This window comes from Mastigoproctus giganteus, chromosome 6 (assembly GCF_048544385.1).
Source record: "Mastigoproctus giganteus isolate SK-2022 chromosome 6, ASM4854438v1, whole genome shotgun sequence".
NCBI lineage: Eukaryota > Metazoa > Arthropoda > Arachnida > Uropygi > Thelyphonidae > Mastigoproctus > Mastigoproctus giganteus.
This window is the reverse complement of record NC_143580.1, coordinates 5659249-5682918: the sequence shown is the minus strand read 5'-3', so window position 1 is coordinate 5682918 and position 23670 is coordinate 5659249. Positions and strand designations below refer to the sequence as shown.

At 40.5% G+C, this 23670-nt stretch overlaps 1 protein-coding gene across 1 annotated transcript; it reads right to left on the bottom strand.

Annotated features, from left to right (window-relative positions):
• Window positions 1-65: 65 nt before the first annotated feature.
• LOC150083850 (serine protease 30-like) lies at window positions 66-12743 on the bottom strand. Its single transcript, XM_090374898.1, has 12 exons — window positions 12584-12743; window positions 11239-11406; window positions 10939-11091; window positions 10575-10685; window positions 10093-10215; window positions 3275-3397; window positions 2946-3029; window positions 2088-2167; window positions 1860-1969; window positions 1521-1759; window positions 1212-1360; window positions 66-634 (listed from the first exon to the last, which is right to left on the bottom strand). The coding sequence occupies exons 2-12, from the start codon at window positions 11303-11305 to the stop codon at window positions 482-484; spliced, it is 1392 nt and encodes a 463-aa protein (XP_090231024.1). The 5' UTR covers window positions 11306-11406; window positions 12584-12743; the 3' UTR covers window positions 66-481.
• Window positions 12744-23670: the final 10927 nt, after the last annotated feature.

The window sequence follows — 23670 nt, the reverse complement described above, 5'->3', positions numbered from 1 at the left end:
AAAACTAGATGGAACAGCATTACAATTATTGTAATTTTTAATATAAATAATTTAAAGCTAGAAAATTTCTGCTACTCCAGAACTTCGATTGGGCATCGAGGTCCTGGAGGAGAAGAAATGGTGAGGAGGAGCTTGTTCTGGTGTCGCACCCTTGGTCCCACTAGAAAGTTGCACTCTGAATGCCAAAACATATCCTTGATAACCAGCATATATTTGATCAATGAGGAAGGTTTGAAATACCTGTCCTGGTGAAACTAACCTGGAGAAGGTCAAACATTGACCATTGGCGGGATGGATTGAAAAGCAATGTTCTTCAGCGCAATCTTCTCTGTTGTCCCGATGAAGAGACAGTGTGTTTTCTTGCTACCATTCTACTCACAGTCTGGATGAAATTACAAAAGAATTCATCACAAATTGTTTGAGCTGTGACAAGAAGTTTCTTCTCTTTGCAGGTTCAGAGTTTCTGAAGAAGGTGGCGCAGCTATTTAGTATTTTCTTTTATCCATTGAAGGTAGCTGGATACCTTGACGAATACTGAGGGTCGACTTCCACTACAATTTATTCCGTAAGATACAATGCCAATAAGAATCCATTGGTTATTGACTTTCACCATCAGGGGACTTCCTGAATCTCCCTGAAAGAAATAGAAACAAATAATTAGTTTATATAACATTTTGTTATTTTACAACGTGATTCAGCAAGCATTTCCTCACTTTGGTCACTGCTTATTGAATCTTAACTTTTGGGCAGTATATTTGGGATTGATATGTGGATTTGGAGCTTTCATTGTTAAACTTTATTAAAACATATCTTCATAATAATTAAGTTTGTTGTAATAACACGAACAGATTTATTGCTAAAATAATATCTTTGAGTGCCTGATTTAGGTGGTCTGGAGGCCCTGACCTGATGCACATATGTTCAGGTCCTAACAGTAAAGATGTGGGAGATCCTGGCCCAACAGTAATTGCATTGCTTCAGGGATCTGTTGTTTTACAAATCTCAGAGGTATGCATAATTTTGGTATTATATTGTCCTTCAACGTGTATTGGAACATTATCCGAAAAATTCTATTTTTTCTGATTAGAAAAAGTAAAATTTTAATGTAAAAAATTGATTCATGGCCCAAGTAATATCAATAACTATTCTACAAAGTAATATTTCTTCGTCTATTAGAAGAAATTTTCATTAATTTGGATATATCAACTTACAGGACATGCACCAATATTGCCTTGGATATTTCCAGCGCAGATGGTATTGGACAAGTGCTCCCCATCCATGTTTCTGAAGATTTCTCTACAGATGGTCCCGTTCAATATGGGAACTGATGCTTCTTGAAGGACTGCTGCCATAACATTTCCTGAAAATATAATAAAAATTTTAGTTTGTGCAAAAATATTTGAAAAAATATCTCGCCAAAATCCAAAATCTCAAAATGTTTTGCATTGATATGGGTTGGGCAAAAGGTTTGCATATCGATATGGGTTGGGCACAAGAAAATTATATCCCACTGTACTTACTGTGGTCTGTGTATCCCCAACCAATGAGGGTGGCATTTTCTGTTATGCCGAGTAGGTCAATCGATGGCAGACATACAGGTTGGAACATGGATAAAGATCTTGCAATCTTCACGATGGCCAGATCATCTTGGAGGATCGTATATACAAATGATGGATGAATTTTGATCTCCTCAATGTCGAGCTCGACACTGTTATTAAGGCTCTCTGATCCAGCATGCACGTACATGAGAGATTTGGATCTGAAGATAAATAATAAAAAATGAGAGATGGTGGGAGAGACTGGCTACAATTACTTTCTTTTTTATTCAGAAATGGGAAGATCACTTGAGATGAACTTACATTGGCTGTCCAGATGTGTTGTGAAAACAGTGAGCGGCAGTGAGGACGTATTGGTCCGATATCACAACGCCCCCGCACTGATAGGTTTGAGGCTCCAAGAAAAGAGCGACCTGTAAAACACCAAACGGCTAATGGAGTTTGAGTCTGGGTCAAGGAACTAAGAATTCGCAGCTGATGTAACTAACATGAGGTAATTGTTTAAGAGAAAAATTGGCTTTGTGCACTTACCATCCAAGGCCACTTGTTCTGTGATGTAGGCGAACCTCCTGACACGAAAGGATTTGAATCACCGGGTTGGTATCCGCATTCTAAAGAGAGATCAGATAGTTTACAGAACAGTGCTGTTCGTTTAAGTGCTGTTCAGATAGTTTACCGAACAGCACTTAAACGTGGTGGAAATAGTATTTTAAAAAAAATGAAAATTTTCTCAGAAATCTAAAACCGCAATGTACGCGCACCGATGAACAAAAGTTAAGGTACTGGTGACGCAAGTGCAACAGCTGGCAATGTATTTGTCATAAGCCAGTGAAATCTTGTATTGAAATACATAAAGATCTAGCACAACAGTTCAATCAGGTAACGTTCAAAAAGGAATCTCATGCTGTTAATGACCATATCCAAAGACTTTAATGGTATCCACAGGGAGGCGTATTGTCAGGACTACCATTTACTGCGACCCTAATTGTAAGCTATCTGCGAGCAGTATCAGTGCTATTTTATTTGTAATGTCCAACATGAGAAGATAACACGCGTAAACCCACACAACCCTCTCCTGTGATCTTCCAATATAGCTCGAAAATATAAGAAAATATTTCATTCCTCCCTTTATGCAAGAAGCAAAAATTAAGTGATCAGAGAGGGGAGGAGGTTACTTCACATTTTTAATAAGTAACATAATAGTAATAATAATACTTACTTATTAATAGTAAACATGGAATAACTCGTGATGATAGCCATGAAATTTTAAAGATTAATGGTCTTTCATTATATTGGGTCTTTTTTACACCTCTGCTATAAGAAATTGATGTAAGTTTTATTTTAAATAAAATGCGAATTCTCGTAAATGGTCCTGGAAACAAAACTTACGAATAGGTGACTGTCTCTTGGAGCTTGATGAATCCGACTGCCCGGCCCCTTCTGAATTAACTCCATTCTGCCCCTGAGGAACACCTGCAAGAATATTTCATAAGTCATGTTCTCCTTGAGCTGGAATGGAAAACATATAATGAAAAATATATTGAATGTAGGGCTGTTTGAAAAGTAAGTGGCAGATGTAGTAATATGTCGTTCAGCTGGAAAACATGTACTGAAAAATACAGAAGATATGAGCACCATTTAGAAGAATTAAGAGGTTTGGAATTTGGTGCGTGTTTTTGTTGAATATATATTTTTTTAAAAGAAAAAAAAATACTTACCTAAACTTGGTAGATAATAATCGGTGAATGGATTGTTACCCAGTTGTCCAGTGCTTCCAGGTGCACTTCCACTTTGCCCTTGATTAAAGCCAGGAATTTTTAGGAAGTTATTTTTCCGTACACCTAGGAAACATTTAAAAAACTGTGGTGTCACTGCAGACTCCAATAAAAAATTCATCTTAAGATTGTTAATGGCTCAGAAACTCAGTTATAAACAAACAATCTTGATTGTACAGGTGACGTGTGTACAATGATATCATCATGGTAGCAGTGCCAGGAGGTTACAAAGGTTGGATTACATAGGACAGTATTAGGGGCATACAATATAAAAGGACAAGGCCATGACTAATTACACGAAGGTGATCAATTATACTCATTAAACATAAGACACCAGGAATTTATTGATATATAACGTGCCACTATCATTAGATTATCATTAGAATTTAAGATTGCATCAGTCTGGGTAGCTGCATCGATCACTTTCCAATGATATCCGGTGTTTTTAAGGCATTCTGGCAGGTGACAGATTTACCATTTTGCTTCTATACCTCTTACTAGTGGAAAATTTCATGAGGAATTGGTGGAATTTCAGATTTAACCATCAATGCCTTCTAGCACGATTAGCTTTAGGTTAGACATGAATTGGTTAGATAAGACAAGCCTGTTGGAATTCGCAGTCAGTACAGGTGTGGCTCGTAGGTGGGGTTGAAAAATCTACTAAGTGCAGCTTTTTAAGAGGTTAGGTTGGGAGATAAATCCAGTCATCATTTTTGCAATGAAGATGAGTCTTTCTTTTGTTTAACAAAGGATGGTAGCCTTCTTACGATTAGCGATAATGTCAGGGAGCATTCAGAGATATATGAGGCCTATCTCACTAATCAATATTTTGCTGCATAGGTTCGCTTAACAATAGTTGGGGCAGCAGATGCGCAGGTTTCAACACCATAAAGGATTACTGAATATACACAAGACTCGAAAACAAGTAATAATCATATTGCATCAAGTGTGGCCCCGGATAAAGTCATTCTCTTTCAGGCCTTAGGTAGAGGGATCGGTTCGAAAAGTCGGAGATAGCCTCCTGCTGACGACAGTCGAATGAGTGCCACTGCCTCCCGTATGGCTACAAAACTAAGGGCAAGCCCATCCACCCCAACCTGCTGGAAGTGCTTCTTGTGCAACTGTACTAGTGATCTCCCAGGAAGGAAAAAGAAGCCAGAGCATGAAGTGGCGCATCGAAATCAATGCGTTCATCATACGAGCACACTACGAAATAATCAAGATAGAGACCGATATGACAATGTACAAGATGAAACTGCACATGAAAGACTTGGAATGATTCCCGACTGTTCAGGTCACCGAACAGCCAATTAGAGACCCGAGTCAGACCATCATCAAGAAGAATCTGATAGCTATTGCAACCTTGGGAAAAATGAAGCAGGATGGAGCGAGCGATTACAAAGAACAAAGAACTTGGACGACATGGAACCAGAGGAGGAGGAAGAGCAAGAAGAAATACAATCCAGAGCACCTGAAGTGGACAGAGACGAGCAAAATATGTACAGATTAGAAGACGAGTGGAACGAGGGAATGAACCTCACAAAGACCCACGTGATACCGATGCAGAGACCCAATAGAATCCTGTGTAGGTTGCAGATCACCTCAATCGACTAATAATACAACATTACCTCGACAATAACGGTGCAAGATTGGAGGCCATCCATACAGCCGTACACTGTGCTGCCATAGCAGCCAGAAGGATTAATGCAAGAGAAAAGAGAGACCAGCACAAGAAGAAGAATAAGCAAAAAACAAGAAACCACCAGCTCGAGAAATAAGACTTCAGCAGAAGATATAAGAATTAACAGTCAAGATAGGCCAATTGACCCAGTACCAATGAGGTCATAAAAATATGAAACTGATTGGAAAAGTGAAGAGCATCCTTAAGAGAAGAGAGAACACGTCCACAGCAAACAAGAGACCAAAGATCAGAGAATAGGAGAATAGTCAGGTAATCTCCTCGCACTCAGCAAGATACTACGCCGATGCAAAGAGAGCTCCCAGAGGAACATAAACAACCGAATCTTCCATGAAAATCAAAGAGCCTTCTACAGAAGTATCGCACAAGACGGGAGAGATGGAAAACGGCCACCTGAACAGAAGACGATCAAGAAATTCTGAGGAAACATATGGCGCAATAAAGTAAGACGTAACATTCGAGTCCCCTGGATAGAACTAGAACGAAAAAAAAAAAAAAGAAACCAAGGACGTGAACGCAAAAATCAAAGACATGAGAGAATGACAGATTCAGGAAGAAAAAGTACAACAGCCGATCAGGAAATCTCACAACTGACGAACCCCAGGAAGAGATAACTTTCACAAATATTGGAATAAGAATCTCAGAATGTTCAAATCCAGTCGATAACGCGAAGAACTTTAATGAGTTTTTTTTACTCCTTGGCTGAGTTAGTCTGTCTCAATCATAGATAGCATGGTTCCCCCCCCCCCAGAAACTGGAATTTTTCGTCCAGCAAAACAGACAAATAGACCAGAGAACACACACAATTAACAGACATAAGATACATAGTACGGCAGATGAATTTAATTATTCGGATGGTCTAAAAATAATAATATCTTTTCTTCTTTTTTGGATGATACGCTACGCAGAGACAATCCTTGAGTCAGAGACTCTTGTACACGGCCTACATCGACTACTGGAAGGCCTTCGACTCGGTGCTCCATAGCTCGCTGACAGAGACACTGAAGATCTACAAAGTCAGCCCGACCCTGCACACTTTCTAAAACCGCCCATGGAAAAATGAATGACCACCATTAAGGTCTAAAATATCACGACCAGATCAATACCTATCATAAGAGAAATCTTCCACGGAGATGGCCTTAGCCCACTATGGTTCTGTCTAGCATTCAACCCACAGTCCACCATGCTCAATAACAGCAAGCACTGGTATAAACAAAACAAAGGAAGGAATAATCTGTACATCCTCTCTCACCTGATGTACATAGATGATATAAAACTCCATGCTGCAACTCAGAATCAATTCAACAGCTGCTCCAGATCACCGAATAGTTCAGCACTGACATCAATGCAATTTGGCCTAGACAATTGCAAAACCCATGGATTGCATCAAGGACATCCAGTCGGACGAAACTACCAGCTGAAGAGATTGAATCTATAACAAGACAGAGAGACATACAAATATCTGGGGATGGTGCAAGCCCACCAGTTAGAACATAAGGAGATCAAGGTCCGCCTGACTGAGAGATACCATAAGAGATTGAGGAGCCTGCTAAAATCAAACTGAATGGTGGAAACATAGTCACACAGTCCCAGTACTAACGTACTCCTTCGAGATCATAGATTGAACCAACACTGAGCTGCAGGCGATTATGAGATCTACGAGGATAATGATGATGAACAGCCGCCAACACCATCCGAAATCGGCCATCAAGCGACTGAACATTGTCCAGAAAGGAGGGAGGGCACTCATTGACATCATTGGAAAAGAGAAGCAGAGGGACATTACAACCTCCAGAATCACTTATAGAAACGTACAGCGCCAATCTACTAAGCCAAAAAAAAAAAAAAAAAAAAAAGACAAAAGACAATCAACGCTCAAACTCACATAGACAGAAGAAACAAAGACGAAAATATGTGCATGGAGTGAAAAATGCCCATAAAAGTTCCTCGCATCATCGAAGGAACCCGGGCCTTTTCCACCCGGTGTGGGGAGGACGGTGACGATACCACTGCCCTCGCAGACATTACAATGATAACCATCGTGAGGACATAAATAAGATGGCTTCCAACGCTTGGTTCACGAATGAGAAACCCTCACCTGAGAACGAAGGATTCATGCTTGCCATCCAAGACCAGGTATTCAACACCACGAACTAATGGAAATACATCGCAAAGGACCTCGGAGTGACAGATTACGCATGCTGACGATGTCACCTGGCACCAGAAAGAATCCAGCGCATCACTGGGATGCAGGGTGATGACCCACATAGATTACACTCACAGACATGAAGATGTCGCCAGGATAATACATCAGAAGCTAGCGCAAAAATACCAGTTGACCAAATAAATTGTATCTATTCCAAATATAAACCCCAGGCTGTAGTTGAGACCCCTACTCACAATATATACAGGGGTCTCTGCCATAATAACGGACAAAACAATTCCGCACAAGACACCAGGCATAACCCTCATCAGCAAGAAGGAAATGTTGATGAGGGTTATGTCCCAACACCAGCAATCATACTCCAGAAAACATACGAAGAGAAGATCATGAAGTACTTAGACCTAAGACAGGAAGTCAGAGATATTATTATTATTATTGTTGTTCTTATATTATTTCTCACTGATTGGGGGATTCCACTCCGTGATGGGTACTGCTACCAAGTACACAGGGTGGTTGTAATGTCTGGTGTTACTGTCGGTCGAGGAACTCTCTGACTGCCCTACAGGTGTTCAGGATTGCGACTTTCTGGAATTCCTTGTAGGTGTTCTCTGGAAGACCTATTGCGGCTAGGCTGCTATGTAGAGTCTTTGGTACCATACCGGTTGTTGACTCGATGATTGGGATGGTTGATACTTCTTGCATATGCCACATCTCCTTGATCTCATGTCTCGGGTTCGTGTACTTCCTAATTTTTTCCTCATGGGTTTTCTGGACATTGCTAGTGTTGGGCACCGCTATGTCAATCTGGCAGGTAGCCTTCTCCATCTTGTCCGCAAGGGTTATGTCCGGTCTGTTGTGCGGGATGGTCTTATCCTTTATTATTATGGCGCGGTCCCAGTACAGCTTGTGGGTTGGAGTCTTTAGTACTGCCTGGGGTTCGTACGTATAGTACGGTACACTTGCTTTGGTCAACTGGTATTTCCTCGCTAGATTCTGATGTATTATTCTGGCTACCTGGCCGTGTCTGTGAGTGTACTCAGTCTGGGTCAGAGGTTCCCAACTTTTCTCGGTTCACGGCGCCCTTACTGTCCCAGTAATTTTTTCACGTCACCCCTAGGCCAAAATAAATACCTAAACAGTGGTTTTCGACCTTTTAATATATACCTATATAATAATTTTATTCTTTATACAGAGGTATTAAATAAAGATCAATTACAGATCACCACAAAATTAAAAAGATACGGTACAATGGATATTGTATCGTACCCTTTATATTTTACCCTTTTTATAATGAAATAAATATATAAATTAAAAAAATAATAATAATGACTTTAAGTAACATAAACCCAAATTACACGGCACTCCAAGAATGTTGTTGCGGCACACTAGTGTGCCGCGGCACCCGATTTGAAAACCACTGGTCTGGGTGATCACCTTGTACCCCGCGGTGATATGTTGGATCGTTTCTGAGGCCAGGTGGCATCGTCGACATGTGTCATCTGACATTCCGGGCTCCTTCGCGATGTATTTTCTATAGTTCTGGTGTTGAATACCTGGTGTTGGATGGCCAGCATGAATCCTTCAGTCTCTGGGAAGAGCGTCTCGCTTGTGAGCCATGCATTGGAAGCAGTGTTATCTATGTGATCTTGATGGAGGTCATTGTAGTGTCTGCCATGGAGTGTCTTCTTTATCCACCTTTCTAACTTCGTTTCTTGTACCGTCTGGGCGGGAGAGTGTTCCTCGCTTAGGTTGAGTGGGGTTTACCACTTATCTAACTTCCTTATGGCCTGTTGGAGTGGTGCTGATGTTCTGGAAGTAATCCTTCAGGTTAACTATCGCTGTTTTCTGTTGTTCTATCAGGTCTATCAGGCCCCTTCCTCCCTCTTTCCGAGCTATTGTTAGTCTCTCCACTGCTGACTTCGGGTGGTGTTGGAGACTCTTGGTCATCATTGTCCTTGTCTTTCGCATGATATCTTCTAGCTCGGTGTTAGTCCAATCTATGATCACGAATGTGTATGTTAGTACTGGTGCTGCATAGGTGTTTATGGCTTTAACTGTGTTCCTTCCGTTCAATTTTGCTTTCAGCAGGCTTCTGAGTCTCTGATGATATTTTTCGGCCAGGCACTTCTTGATTTCCTTTTGTTCTAACCGCTCAGCCTGCATCATCCCTAGGTATTTGTCGGTCTCTCCTGTCATAGCTTCAATCTCTTTACCAGTCAGCAACTGATAGTTTCGGCCAACTAATTTTCCGTGATGCAGTGTGTGGGCCTTACCCACGCACTGCACCACGGAATTTTAGTACTCTTTGAGTGAGAGACAGAGACAGAGAGAAGTAGGAGGGAATCTCCAAAAAAGAGAAGAATGATGATATCCAGCTGATGACTCTGGATGTGTCAAGCCCATAGTCACCATATTTGAGCCCTTGGGGTATATGGAATAAGTAATGACCATCCGATCACCTTCTCAACCAACGGCATGGTGTCAAAGAGGCTCCATAAGAGTCTAGCAGCAATAGGCCTCCCAGAGAACATTCACCCTTTGGGCACCCTTTGTGTGCCCAATAAGCTGCTCCAGGTGAATTCAGCTCCACGAGAAGGAGAGCTGAATTCAAGAACTGAAATGCGAAACTCCCAGAGAACTGCTTAATTTCTCACATTCGTTCAGTTTCAACTCTGCTAAATACAGATTTTCAGTGTATGCGCCAATTAATTTACATATTTTAGATTTAGAAATAATGTCCATTTTTCACAAGTTAATTCGTCATCATGTTGCGTCATAACACAATCTACTTTCATTCCACTCTTCACTGATTTCCTTAAATTATTTTTCAACCAATACTACTTTATTTTTTTTAATGCCTTAGCTATTCCATTAGGCGATTTAAAGGTAAAAACTTACCAAAAAGTTTCTGGGAAAAGTCGTTGATCGGATTAAAACCTTGTTGCCAATTGCTGGGTCGCTGATTTTGTTGTCCACTTTGCCATTGCTGAGGAAGATTTCCAAAGCCACTTTCTAGCTGAGCTAGAAAATATAACAAAAAAAAAAAATATATAAATAAAATGTAGGGGTAGCCCAAGAACCACATATTCTATAATTGAAATCTCATAAGACACTGGGAATCTCATAAGAACTATTGGAGAATTTCTGCTAGATCAGAAGTTCGAGGATAAATCCTCTAAGTCACCCTAAAAGGCTTCTAATGAAACTGGCCATTGAAAAGGCCTTAAACCTTTTTGTAATTCGACTAATTTCTTTCATAGAGCTATGGCTAATCAGAGGCACGCAATTGATGTGTGGACTCTAATAAATTGGTAGGGCACTGTATTAAACTTTGAAGATCTTTATGATTATTATCATAAATAATTGTGATAAAAACTTACGTGTACGTATTTTGTTTAAAAAATCGGAACCGCTTTGCCATGGTCTTCCTGTATCTGTTCCGCTCCACCCCTGGGAGGGAACATTTTGAGGAATTCTTCCTTCTTGGGCACCTGGAGAGTACAAGATACAATGGTCATTAAATTTTCTTCAAAAATGATAAAGGAAATATGCCTTCTCAAAATATACAGCCATTCATTGACGAGGCTTTTCAATAATAATAAAAAAAATTCTCTTGTCATGTCCGGGATTCGAACTCACACCTTTTCTGCGTAGGTGGACAGGACATACTGTCTGTACCAATACGATCTAATCAGGCACGCGGGAACTATTTGCATTTAGGAAATTTTTCACTTCGGGATTTACCTGAAGAGTCATCCTGTGGAACTCCTGAAGCGGGTCTGTTCCTTTGTCCATAATTCCTGTCCTCATTGTTTTGAGATGGACTTGTCTGTGGGGGCGCTCCAATGTGAAGAAAAAATCTGAGATTGTTCGTGTTGTTGCTCTGACAACATACAGCTGTAAAAAATAAAATAAAATAAATAATAAAAAACAAAAGAAAGAAACATCACACAGTGGTTTGGACAACTCAATTCAAAAAGAATGGAGTCATATTAGAAATACGTAAACCCAGTGAGAATAACACATTTCGAAGATAAAACTTACCTGAAAGTTGGTTTAAGATATTGGCAACCATGATGATGGATATTGTTGCTTGTTTCCTTCTTGACATCCTAAACGAAGAGAGAAAGACTAGCCCTCCTACTCTCGGGGATCCTTCTACCAGTTCACAAGATGTCGCCTATCAGCCAGTAGGTTCGAGACTTAAATTTGCTGAAAGAACAAGCTGATCTATGAGGTTCTAGGTTACAGCAGGAACAAAGAATTCAGTGTTTAGAAAAAGACATGAAAAGTTTTTGAAATATTTTGCTGCGGAGGATGGTAGGTGTTTTTGCAAAGACATTATTGGACTTCTGAAAGATCTAGGTGTTGTGCAAAAGTCAGATGAGCGGCGTTTATTCATAGACGCCTCAAAATGAAGTTTAAAAGCAGTTTTGCTTCATAATGGCAACGAATTTCCATCAGTTCCTATATTTAATTCAGTTGGACAATACAGTCATTCAGTGCAATCAAACAAGGTTCTTCTTCCGCCCCTGCACTTGGATTGATGAAAAATTTCGTGAAGGCACTAATAAAGAAGATAACGGATTTGCATAGTTAAGAAGTGGGTTTCCTAATTTAACATATTAAGGAAGGAATTTTCGTAGGACCCCCAAATTAAGAAACTCCTGAAAGATGATGTGTTTGAATCTGGGAGATGTGGTTGATGAACAAGGGAAGTGGTTTCCTCAAGATATTTCCACGTTGGAAAAGCGATGAACTCCACGGACCGTGTGGTCGCACTGGAGAGTAAACAGAAAATTTATTTATATATGTGTCAAGCGCCATGTATGTCCGTCCGCACGTAATAACTCGACTCTCAGTGGGTGGATTTTCATGATATTTTATATTCTGCTCTGTTAGAAAGATTTATCTAGCCATCCTAAATTTAATTAAGGTCGGGCCAGTTATTTGGCAATTATTATTTTTTTTTCTTACATATCAGAAGGTAATTCGTATCCCATATACTGTGATTGTAGTACTCGATGTTCATACTTAGATTATTGCACAATTACCTGAAGTTTGTTACCATGCGCTGATTGGAGGAGTGAATCTGCAACTATTTTAAAGTTTCCTTACGATATTTATAGTTTCAGAAGAAAGTCGGGCATTTCTGATGTATACCACGCCTTCTAGTGACTCATAAAAGTTTGAATAGACCAATCCCAGAGTGCTTTTCCAATTAAACGTTTTTGTTACGTTTCCAGTCCATAGATTCTAATCTTCATGCTAATAAAACACCATTCGTTGTACGATGACAGACTTTTTTCTTGGTGTCTACTAAAAGAGTCAGCAGATACACAGTTATCCGAGGACATTCCAACAAGACAAATAAGAAATGTTTCCTTACCTGAAAATTGTGGTTTCTATAGGTGCGTTTCACTATTCTGCTGGGAGCATCGAAAATGGCTGAAGAAGGGTTTTTACTGGCTGAAAAGTTGCATCCCCTCTATTCAGGAAGTGCAATGGCCACCAATTGCTAGAAACACGCTGACGTTGTCACGCCAGCGATTTCTGGTAATTCTACAACGGCTGAATAAATATTACTCACAGGACATCGGCGCTTCCTTCTGTTGTCGAAACTGGTTTTGCATGGCGGAAGTCGTTGATAAGCTTCATAAACAAATCGACCACTGAATACACAACATCCCGTCCCTGACAAGATGGGACGAGATGTGTGTTTATTCTGAAATGTCTCTCTGGTTATCACTGTAAAAGAGATATAACAAAAAATTCTTGGGCAATGTGTTATATTCTGCAATTTTATTTATTTATTTTGTTAGTAGATGGAAGAAGAAGAACAGGAATAAATATCCAACAAGTCGTTTATGGTTCAGTAATCAAATGTTTCACCAAAGAGGGCAGAAATGCTAAAGAAATCCATAAAACAATTGCTATGGCGTTTGGAGAAGTATCGCCCACTTATGCTACTGTTCGAAGATGGTCGGCAGAGTTCAAAAGAGGACGGAAGTCAAATAAAGATGAACCATGGTCTGGTTGGTCACCTGAAACAATCAATTCTGAAATAATTGCTATCTTTGGAGAAAAATATTTTAGAAAACAGAAGCGTTGGATCTTGAAAAAGTACTTAACATTTCTTGTGGAAGCATTTCGAAATGTCCAGAATTTGCGCAGGATGGGTTCCAAGGAACTTTTCCGTTCATGGCAGAGGTTGGAGCCAAAGGAGAATATAAAATTAATTCTTGCTAATCCGGATACATTTTTATCCTTTTTGGTGGCTGATGATGAAACATGGCTATATTTTTATGAATCTGAATCCATATTGGAAAGCATACAGTGGAAACACAAGTAATCTCCAAACCATAAAAAGTTACGAACCCAACTAGCATCTGAAAAAGTAATGGCATCGATTTTCAGGGACACAAAAGGATTGTTAACTGATCACCTGAGGAACCGCATCTTCGTGGGACTCATTTTAAAGATGATGAAGAGCTAAAAGCAGCTCTGCAACTACTTTCCAAGTTCAACATCACTTAAAGGTTCAACTTGCCCATTCAGGCACTGAATCCGTGCATATAGTATTCCTGAAAGAGCTATTACTGAAGTGAGTACACCTAATAAACTGACCACTCACTGGATAATCAGTGTCCGAAGATGAAAACTTACTTGGAACATGATAGAGAATGTTGTTTAGCATGACGATAAATACAGTGGATTGTTTCCTCCTTGTGTTACAACGGCTTAAAAGAAACGAAAAATATTTTTAAATAATTTATTACTTTAAATACAACAATTCTAATACAACAATTTTTCCATTGCAGATAAGTCCTGGTGGAAACGCTCTCCTTGTTCATCACTGACATCTGCTACGTTTTTTGGAAATAAACCCAGATAGGAATGAAGGAAATGCATTTCCAATGACATTTGGCACCTCATGTTCTTTTAACATTTCATTCAGCAAGTTTGTCACCAGTCGCTCACAGTTCTCTTCTTTTCGAGGAATCCACGTACCACAGCCTTGAAAGATCTCCATGCAGCCACTTCAACATCATTCAGGTTTCTTTGAAATTCTTCATCTTTTAGGAGCTTTCTTATTTGAGGACCTATGAAAATTCCTTCCTTCGGCTTTGCATGAGAAACATTTTCAGTAAATACGCGAATCCTCTGCTTTCTTTATTCAGTGCCTTAGTGAAATTCTTAGTCAGTCCAAGCTTGATGTGTAAAGGGGGAAGAAAAACCCTTTGTGGATCAATCAATGGAACATACTTTACATTGTTTTTGCCAGGAATATATTCATCAACGGCTTTTGCAATTGATGACTCTACATACCATGATTCTGAGTGTTGGCCCTGCATGCCACATCGTGATGCAGGTTGGTTTACCTCAGTCCAAGCATATAACCATCACCGAATCCCAAACAGAAACATGCTCGTCACTGAGCACGAGAGGATATTATCCTTGTCACAGGCACTGCAGACGCTGACAACGAATGAATGGCATCAGAGGCAGACGAGGGAAAGAGAATGAGTGGTGGTACTATGATGTTGGAAATCCAATGTATTTTGAGCGGATTGTCCCGTTCTAACGTTTTTTCTCATGCTATTGGAGCCCGGGAATATCCGAATACTTCCTGTAATCATTGTTGCTAAGGGCATCCAGCTGTTGCGGTATTACGACCTCACGAATAGCGATTTCCCGTGTGCACAACACAACTTCTGATAACTGAATAATCGGGCCTCTTTCAAAGTCCGTCGAGTACCTAACATCTCATAAGCGACTTAAAGGCGTTGCACACTCTTACAAGGTCATCCGCTCACCGTGTTGTTTGTTTGCCAACATCAACGCAAGTTTTTTTTTTTTTCTTATAGCACCTTTACATTCCTGATTCAGAGCAGTTATTGGGTCTTCTACTGCCCTGGCGGGCTTGACGTGCCAATCATTTACGTCCTTATACGTCACATTTATGCAAATGACTTTTTCAGATATATCCATCCATTCTTTCTAGGGATGATGAGCAGTGCGCTTTCAACTCCATTTATCCTTTATTTATTTTTAGCTTTGAACAACAGCTGCATGTCCTTAAGAGGTTAGGAATTCATTAGTGAAATACCTTAAAGGCATAAATAAATGGTTACAATTCTATCCAGGATTTTTTAGAACTTGGCGGTTCTAAAAAAATGATTGTGAAGCATGTGATTAATATGCAAGCCTGGCTACCGTATATAATTGGCCCAGTTGAGAAACTGAAAGTAATTTTCAGTCTCTCAACTATCTTTTTCTACTCTATAAAGGAAGGAAACATACGGAAGCCTAAAATAGCTACAGGCTCATTTGTAATAGTATCACATATGAGGTTAAGGAGGCCAAGGCTGAGTATGAGAAAGCACTGGCTAATAGAGCAAAGAATGGGACAAGGAATATTTCACGTATGTTTTTTTTATCAATAGATGGCGTTAGTTATAATTTCAGAATTTTTAATTTTGGTACGAACTGGGGTTGTTGATGTCCAGCGGACTTCGACGTTTCCTCTCAGCTAATGGGTCCCCACGTGAATATATGTGGATGTATATTAGTATTAGTAATGGCCATGTGGTGCAGGGAAGCCTAAAGCTTATGCTGCACCAGTGGGAAAAAAAGTGAGTCACACAATAATAAAATTAAGTAAATTTAATAAATAATGAAACGAAGGGAAATAGAAACCAATGCATTTCCCTCCTCCCGCAGGTAACTATTCAGCTGACCTTTGAATTTCCCCCAAACCGTCAGCTTCAAGTAGTGGTAGTGGCTAAAATAAAACTTCCTGCAATCCAGTCTAAACATTTCCCCCCGTAACTTGAATTTATGTCCCCTAGTTCTAGAATCATTTATAACATTGAAATTTTCATCCTCATTCATTTTACTTATACCGCTCAGAGTCTTAAACACCTCAATCAAGTCTCCCCTAAGGTGCTTAGTTTCCAAGCTCTGCAACCCACATATTCGAAGTCTTTCCTCATAAGGACGCCCTTTTGCCGATCTTACTAGGCGAGTTACCCGTCTTTGAATCCTTTCAAGAAGCGCAATGTGTTTCTTTAGCTGCGGTCTCTGTACTTGAACACAGTGTTCCAAGTGTGGTCTTACAATAGCCTTTGTATAATGGGATTATGACGTCTTTATCCATGGGCCTTCCTTGCAATCTGTCTACAATGCTCCCAAGTCCTTCTCCTCCACTACCGGCTTTAGTTCAACTCCGCCAAGTGTATAAGTTATATTGGGGTTACTGTTCCCCAGGTGACGGCCCTTGCATTTTGCCCAATTCAAGCATAGCTGCCACTTTTCTGACCATTCCTGAAGTCTATCCAGTTCACTTGGCGGTGATCATTAACTACTCTACCAATTTTAACATCATCTGCCAATTTAGACATCACGCCCTCTATCTCTTCATCAATGTCGTTTATGAAAATTAAAAACAACAGTGGTCCTAATACTGATCCTTGGGGAACCCCAATTCTTACATCAACCGAATATGAGAACTAACCATTAATCACAACCCTCTGCCTTCTGCCCTGAAGCCATCCTTCTATCCATCTAAGGATTTTCCCAGTGATTCCAACCTGTTCCAGCTTATAAAGCAACCGCTCATGTGGGACTCAGTCAAAAGCTTTGCTGAAATCTAAATAAACAATGTCGAAATTATTCCCTAAATCCAGCTCGTGAGTGACCCTTTCGAAATAGCGAATCAGATTTGCTAAACATGATTTTCCCTTTACAAAACCATGCTGAGTATCCTTGAGAATTTCAATTCGATCCAAATGATCCTGAATTCCACCCTTGATCATTGCCTCCATGATTTTCCCTACTACTGAAGTCAGACTGACAGGTCGATAATTTCCCACTTCACTCTTAGAGCCTCCCTTATGTATGGGAGATACATTGGCACTTTTCCAATCCAAGGGAATCTCCCCAGAGTCTAGTGATACTTGCATAATTAGCGTCAATGGTTCAATGCGCTCACTTGTCATCCCCCCCCTTAAAATTATAGGGTATATGTCATGAGCTCCTTACTCGCCTGTACGCTCGAAATTTTTTAAAGAATGTATGTGAATATAAAGAAAACGAATGAGATCGGACTCTTGTGAATTGGATGTGGGGAACTTAGAAAACCCAGCTTATGTTGCTGATGAATTGAATAACTAATTCGTATCAGTCTTTACTGACGAAACACCATGCCGAGAAGGGTCTGTGCGTGTGAAGTTGAGACATATCAAATTAGTGATTTTGAAACTACTGATGGCTGTTAATTAAGTGGTCGGCAGTATGAGTATCGCTAAAACTGTAACCCTGCGGGGGGTTTTCACATGCGACCGTGTTTCGGATTTATCAATATTGGTCCACACCAAATAATATTCGGCCAATACGAGTCCTATGGTCGAAAAGAGCTCTCGAGACGACAACAGAAGCTGTGGAGCTGTCACTACAAAATGAAACCTGATGAAGCCCAAGACGTAGATCTCATAGAGAGTGAAGCTGTTCAACGTCTGTGGGCTAATCACCCTAACTTGCTAAGCCAACTGTATAATTCCTGTCTATCTTCCCCATCATATGGAAACATTCCAACATTCTCCTGATCCCAAACAGTATAAATCCATCACAACTTTTCGAATCCTACCATCCTACTGCCCTGCTTCCCATCTTGGGCAAAGTTTTTGAGCGGGTTCTGCTTACCAGGCTGAGACTCTTTTATGATGCCCATAATGCCCAAAATCAACATGAGTTCAAACCAGGTTGCTCTATCGCAGATGCTCTTTTAAAAATTTCACACGATGTTAGATCATCACAACCTACTTATGTGATTGCTATTTTTATCGATTTCCATAGTATGCTTGATAGCATGCAATGGCCTAGTGTCTTCAAGCCTGCCAGGAAATCAAAGTACTCAATTGGCTTGTACAAGTGTCTCACCAACTATTTTGAGCACAGAAAGGTCTCTATAAAAAAAAATACCATTGTATTACCAAGGAAATTACGAGGGGATATCCCCCAAGGATCCATCCTGGGACCTGCTACCTGGAATATGGTAGTTGATAAATGGTCAATGAAGGAGTTCCAACACACTACTACCCCTTTCTATGTAGAAGATCCCGCTCTCCTCATTGAGAGCCCATGCGCTCAGCACTGGAAACCTAGGCCAACGTTGTTTCGTCTGACCTGACTGCCTGGATGACAGTTTTACAAGCTTACCATTGCCATCGTAAGGTAACGGGCAACCTCATGCTGAAGGGCAACCTTGACATTTGTCCTCCTCCAACTATAAGGATCAGCCAGCAGTCTCTCACCCACCTCCGTTTTGTGAAATTTCTTGGTGTCCCTCTTGATGACTCGTCCTTTGTCCCTCGCCTGAAGGGAATCAGGGCAGTTTACCGCCATGCTCTGACGTGTCACAAGGAGAGGCTGGTAGTTGAATGGTAGATCCTTTCAGCTCATGTCCACTATTTTCATTCCAATTGTTTTCAATGGTGCAGAAGTATGGTACCACCGGACCAAAAAGCGGTTCATCCAAGCCCATCTCGAACAGACAGAGAATTACTAGGAAGTAATCATCCTACCCGCGCTATTACTAGGAAGTTTTTTCCCTTGGTTTCTTCCACTGATAAGAAGTGCTTTCAATGGTTTACACGAAACCTAAAGACATCATATCTGTTAACTGGGCATCTCTCCACCAAGAAAAGCTGCATGATTTGGGTCTTTCTGAAGATAATCTATGTTTCTGGGAGAAACTAAAGACTGCGAACACTTAATCTCTTCTTACACCACCTATCATGACTTCCGGTAACGACTACTCACAGATCTTAACCTATCTACTGTGCAACCTTTTAGTGCACTTCAGTTCCAAATATGCTTTACAGCTTTTCTCACATTCTCTACTTCTCTCTTCAAGCAAAGATGCCACATCCTGGCATCAACTCCTCCACAAACCATCCTACAACAAGCTCTCAGTCACCTAAATTGTTTCAGCCTGCTTCACTAAGTCATTCTCGATGTGCTCCATTTTAGGGTCACCTCTTCAACACTGGATTCTTGCTTTTCTAAGCTGTACCAGCTGTCTGCTTTTGCTAAACTTCACTTCTGAAGAGGATTATGCTGACGATGGCCCCCTTCCGTGTCGTGAGATTTCTGCTCTTCAGGATGGTACTTTCTGCTTTACTGCTGCACTTATTCTTCGCTGCTACCTGAAACCTTTCCTTGCTGACCTGGATAGACCCTTCATCCAGGTGGGAATCAAGTGCAGACCTATGACAATGCAAACTCGGGTCGTCTCTCCCGAGTAGGATCTGCTGACGACGAACTCTCCGTCGTAGGATTTACACTGCCCTCCCATTAATATCCAGACACCCCTCCATGGATGGAGGAAAAGGTCTTATGCATGCAACACATCACAGAACTATAAATATGCACACTGGGTTTCGAACAGACAATCGCAAAAGTAGGTATGTAGGATGACACGTTGAACAGAATTACCTCAACAGTTCAACAGAATTGATCACCTCAACAAATGCTAGACGCCGATTAACATGGTGTAAGGAGAGCGAATCCTGGACTGTAGAGTGGAAAACAGTCCTATGGACAAACCAGTCGAGGTTTGCATTCTACCAGTCTGATTTCCGTTCCTGGGTGCAGCAAATGCCAGGAGAACAGTTCCTTCCTGATTGTATCCATCCAACAATGAAGTTTGGTGGAGGCTATGTCATCGTATGGGGCTCCTTTCATAGTTTAGACATGGGCGTGGAAAAGTTAGATTGGCAGCTCAGAGTTCTGATCTGAACACTATCGAGAATCTTTGGGATGTATTTAATCGTCGGTTACGTGCACGCCGAACTCCCCCAAAGAACAAGGCCGAACTGGTGGCTGCGTTAAAGGCCGAGCGGAGGAACATTTCACCTTACATTTATAAAATAGCTGGTTGAGAGTATGTCGCGAAGATTGAAAGCCCTCATCAAACAAAAGGTTTCAGCACAAAATATTAAATGAAACAATAAAAGCGCTTTTTTGTCTAAAGGCAGGTGTCTGGATATTAATGGTAGGGCACAATATATGCTGTCAGGAAGGTATCAATTAACTACATTCTGACCAACCTTTCTTTTCTATTTCCTTACACTCTCCTTTCAATTTTTTTTTTTTTTTTGGTCCCTGTCAGGAAGCTCAGGCGACCGGGGCCGAAGCCAGACAGAGTACAGTGGGCCGCCTGGCTCACCTCCCACCGGTTGTGTCTCTGGAAACTTGGCCGCAGGGTCCCCAGTGGGGACCCTGCGGCCAAGTTGCCAGAGACACAACAACAGAACATAACACTACTCTGACACAAACTCATACCTTCCAAGAATTTGTCTAGTTCTTCCTTGAATTTACGTAAACCACAACAACAGATGGAAGCCTGGTCCAACAATTAACAACCGGCCGGCTGAAGGCAAACTTCCGCACATCTATCTTGCAACCACATCTATCCTGATCCAACCAACCAACCAACTTTCTAAAACTGTACTTCGGATCCAAGAACGTACAGGCTGACCTCTCTCATCGCCTATAAAAGGAAAAGAGTTTTATCTCTCTGTTCACTTTTTATTGACCACTTGGATGCTTTTGATTTCCTTGGTGGGAAAGCGCCCTCGAGTGTCTTAGCTGGATGTTCTTAAGATAAAACTCTTTTCCTTTTATAGGCGATGAGATCCTCTTCGTTATTACTTTGTCCATCATCGGTATCCTTCTGCTTGCAATGAAAAGCAAATTTGACATTGCCATTGAACCATGGGTATGTTCTTGATGTGACTCAAACTTCTGTTTATGCCGCAGGCAGCGCTGTTTGTCTGAGTTCGTCAGCCAAGCAGGATGTACTGTATATCTCCTGCCAGTTAAAGTCTTTTAGGCATTTAAGAATTGATTTAGTTTCTGATATTTAACTGAAAAGATTGTTTTTTGATGTTATTTAAATTTTAATATTAATTACAATCCTCAAATGCATAACCAAGTATAGAAGCATTAAAATTCAGTTGCCAGTTTTCGGACCATGAATACCATGGATCTCTTAACGAAATACATGATATCCTGGAAGGATGGATTTTTCATGCAGCAAACAATTAATAGAATGCCCATAAAGTTACGCATGTCATAAAGAATCCGATTGTTCATCTGTTGATGAAATGACATTCTGCATCTTATTCTTCATATTCCACATATTATTGCAATGATTTCTGTCCTCCTCGCTTCTTTCCATGACCTTCGTCTGAACATATTAGAGGTGACCCCATTTCAACATTCCACGAAAGTTCGTTGACGCGTTCTTTCGCAATGCCCAAGGGACCTGTGGCTTTTGTTGATGGCGTAATGTGTGCAAGAGGCAGTTAAAGGTTACCACTGGCACGTGGAACAGTGATAAATTGAGGTAATTTTCTTTTACGTCAAAACACAATGCGTTAAAATTGCGTGATCCGGTACAACCTTGACTCTTTCACAACGCTGCATAAATCATTTATTGTTGAGGATTTTCCATGTATTTTTCGACCTTCAAGGAGATACACGACGGAGATTTAAAATTCTTGTGTTCTTCTTTGCAAATGTCACATCAGTGTTGCAAATTTGCCTTTGCAACACTGATGTGACGACTGAGATATAATTTCCTGTATCAGATCACCGGGAGATATGATGTAGGATGTTTACACATTTTCATCCAACCAGGTCAGACAACAAGCAATGGGAGCTACTGATTGCCAGAGCTCTTCTATAAATGTAAAAAAACTCTGCAGTACTGAGTCTGTAACCGTGGTTATTTTAGCATTGGTATCAGTAAGGCCAAATGAGGAAAGATTCATCTGCATCATTATTAAATGAACCTTACATTTATAAAATAAATAGGCTTAATAATAAGAAGACGAGTTGTTAAGCATAACCTCAGCTTAAGAAATCCCATGCTGGGATCTTTTCAATGTACCATGCTTATTGAGATCTCGTTTAATCGCGTCCTTCACGATTTACTCCTTGGTCGTCCTACCACAGAAGTCAAATTCACTGGCTTTTAGTTACCCCACTCGCCTTTGCGGATCAGTGAAATATTAGCCTTCTACAGTCCAAGAGAATCTTTCCAGAGTCCAGTAATGCTCTCATTAGCATTTCGTTTGATACATCATATGCAGCCTATTTAATTATAACTCAATATAGGACACATTGTCTTATTATTCCCATAAGTCCTCCTTGACACTATAGTGGTTTCACTACTTTTCACTTAGTTTCGACAGCTCTGGCTTCGATTCCTGTTGATGACTAGAGAACATCCTCTTCACGCGAGGCTGTAGTTATCGGATCTCAGGAGGAAGAAGTATGGTTTTTTCCTGTGAGATATTCCGGGTTTTTAATCTAGCACAACATGCAAACTTGGCCGTGAAAACACACCTGAACAGATATGATGCACAAAGCAACAATATGGCTTAAGTCGCTAATACGCCTAAAACCCAACGTTAGGCTCATGAGGGATTTCTTGTGAAGACCAAGAAATATGAGACTTATAACATAACTTATACAACACCTTGGCCACACCTTGAGAACTTGGTCAGTCCACACCTTGAGAACTTGGTGAGACCACGCCTTGAGGTCTGGAGGCCTCATTTTAGGAAGTATGTAGAGTTGCTAGAATAAGTACAGAGAAGGGCAACAAGATTGGTGAGAGGAACAAAGGAGGTTCTCTTACCAAGAGAGACTTAAATTCTGCAAATTGCAGCATCTGGAGAGTAGGCATCTGCGAGGTGATCTGATAGAGGTGTATAAAGCCTTGAATGGTTTGAGCATGCTCAATGCTGATGGGATTCTTCCTCTTGCTCAGATTAAGAACCTGAGGGGGCATAAATTCAAATTGGGAAGATATTTGTAGAATAGATGTATGGAAATTTGCCTTTAGCCAGCGGGTAGTTGATTGCTGGAACAGTCTTCCATCTGTTGCTGGGGAAGCTAATAGGCTAAATAAATTTAAGGCTGAGTTTGAAAGGCATTTAGAAACAATGGAGGGGTGAAATGGGAGTGTTATTTATTTTTTTTTTTATTTTTGGCTAATGCTGCACAAGGTTGCTTTCTCGCGTCATATGCCTTAACTAATACTATTATGTTCGTGTCATTTGGGATTGAATAAATCCTTTGAATAACTTCCCATAGAATATTTTTATCGAACAGTAGACAGTACTCTCTCCAGTTAATTGAGCCGAAGAAATATCTTATTCCACTACAGTCCCTGCTCTTGAAATTGAATTCCCTTTACCTTGGACTTTAGATACAATCCATTTTACAGTATTCTGGTCACTCTGCTATTGGTCCCTCCACTGTCAAGTTTTTTGTACAATTAAGCTCCTTAGGGAGAATTAAATATAAGAAATTAGAGCGCCTTATACACTCTCGAATGTTGGTATCAGTAGCAACCTTCCAGCCTGTTCAAAATCTGTCAGCGTATAGTGTATTTCATGT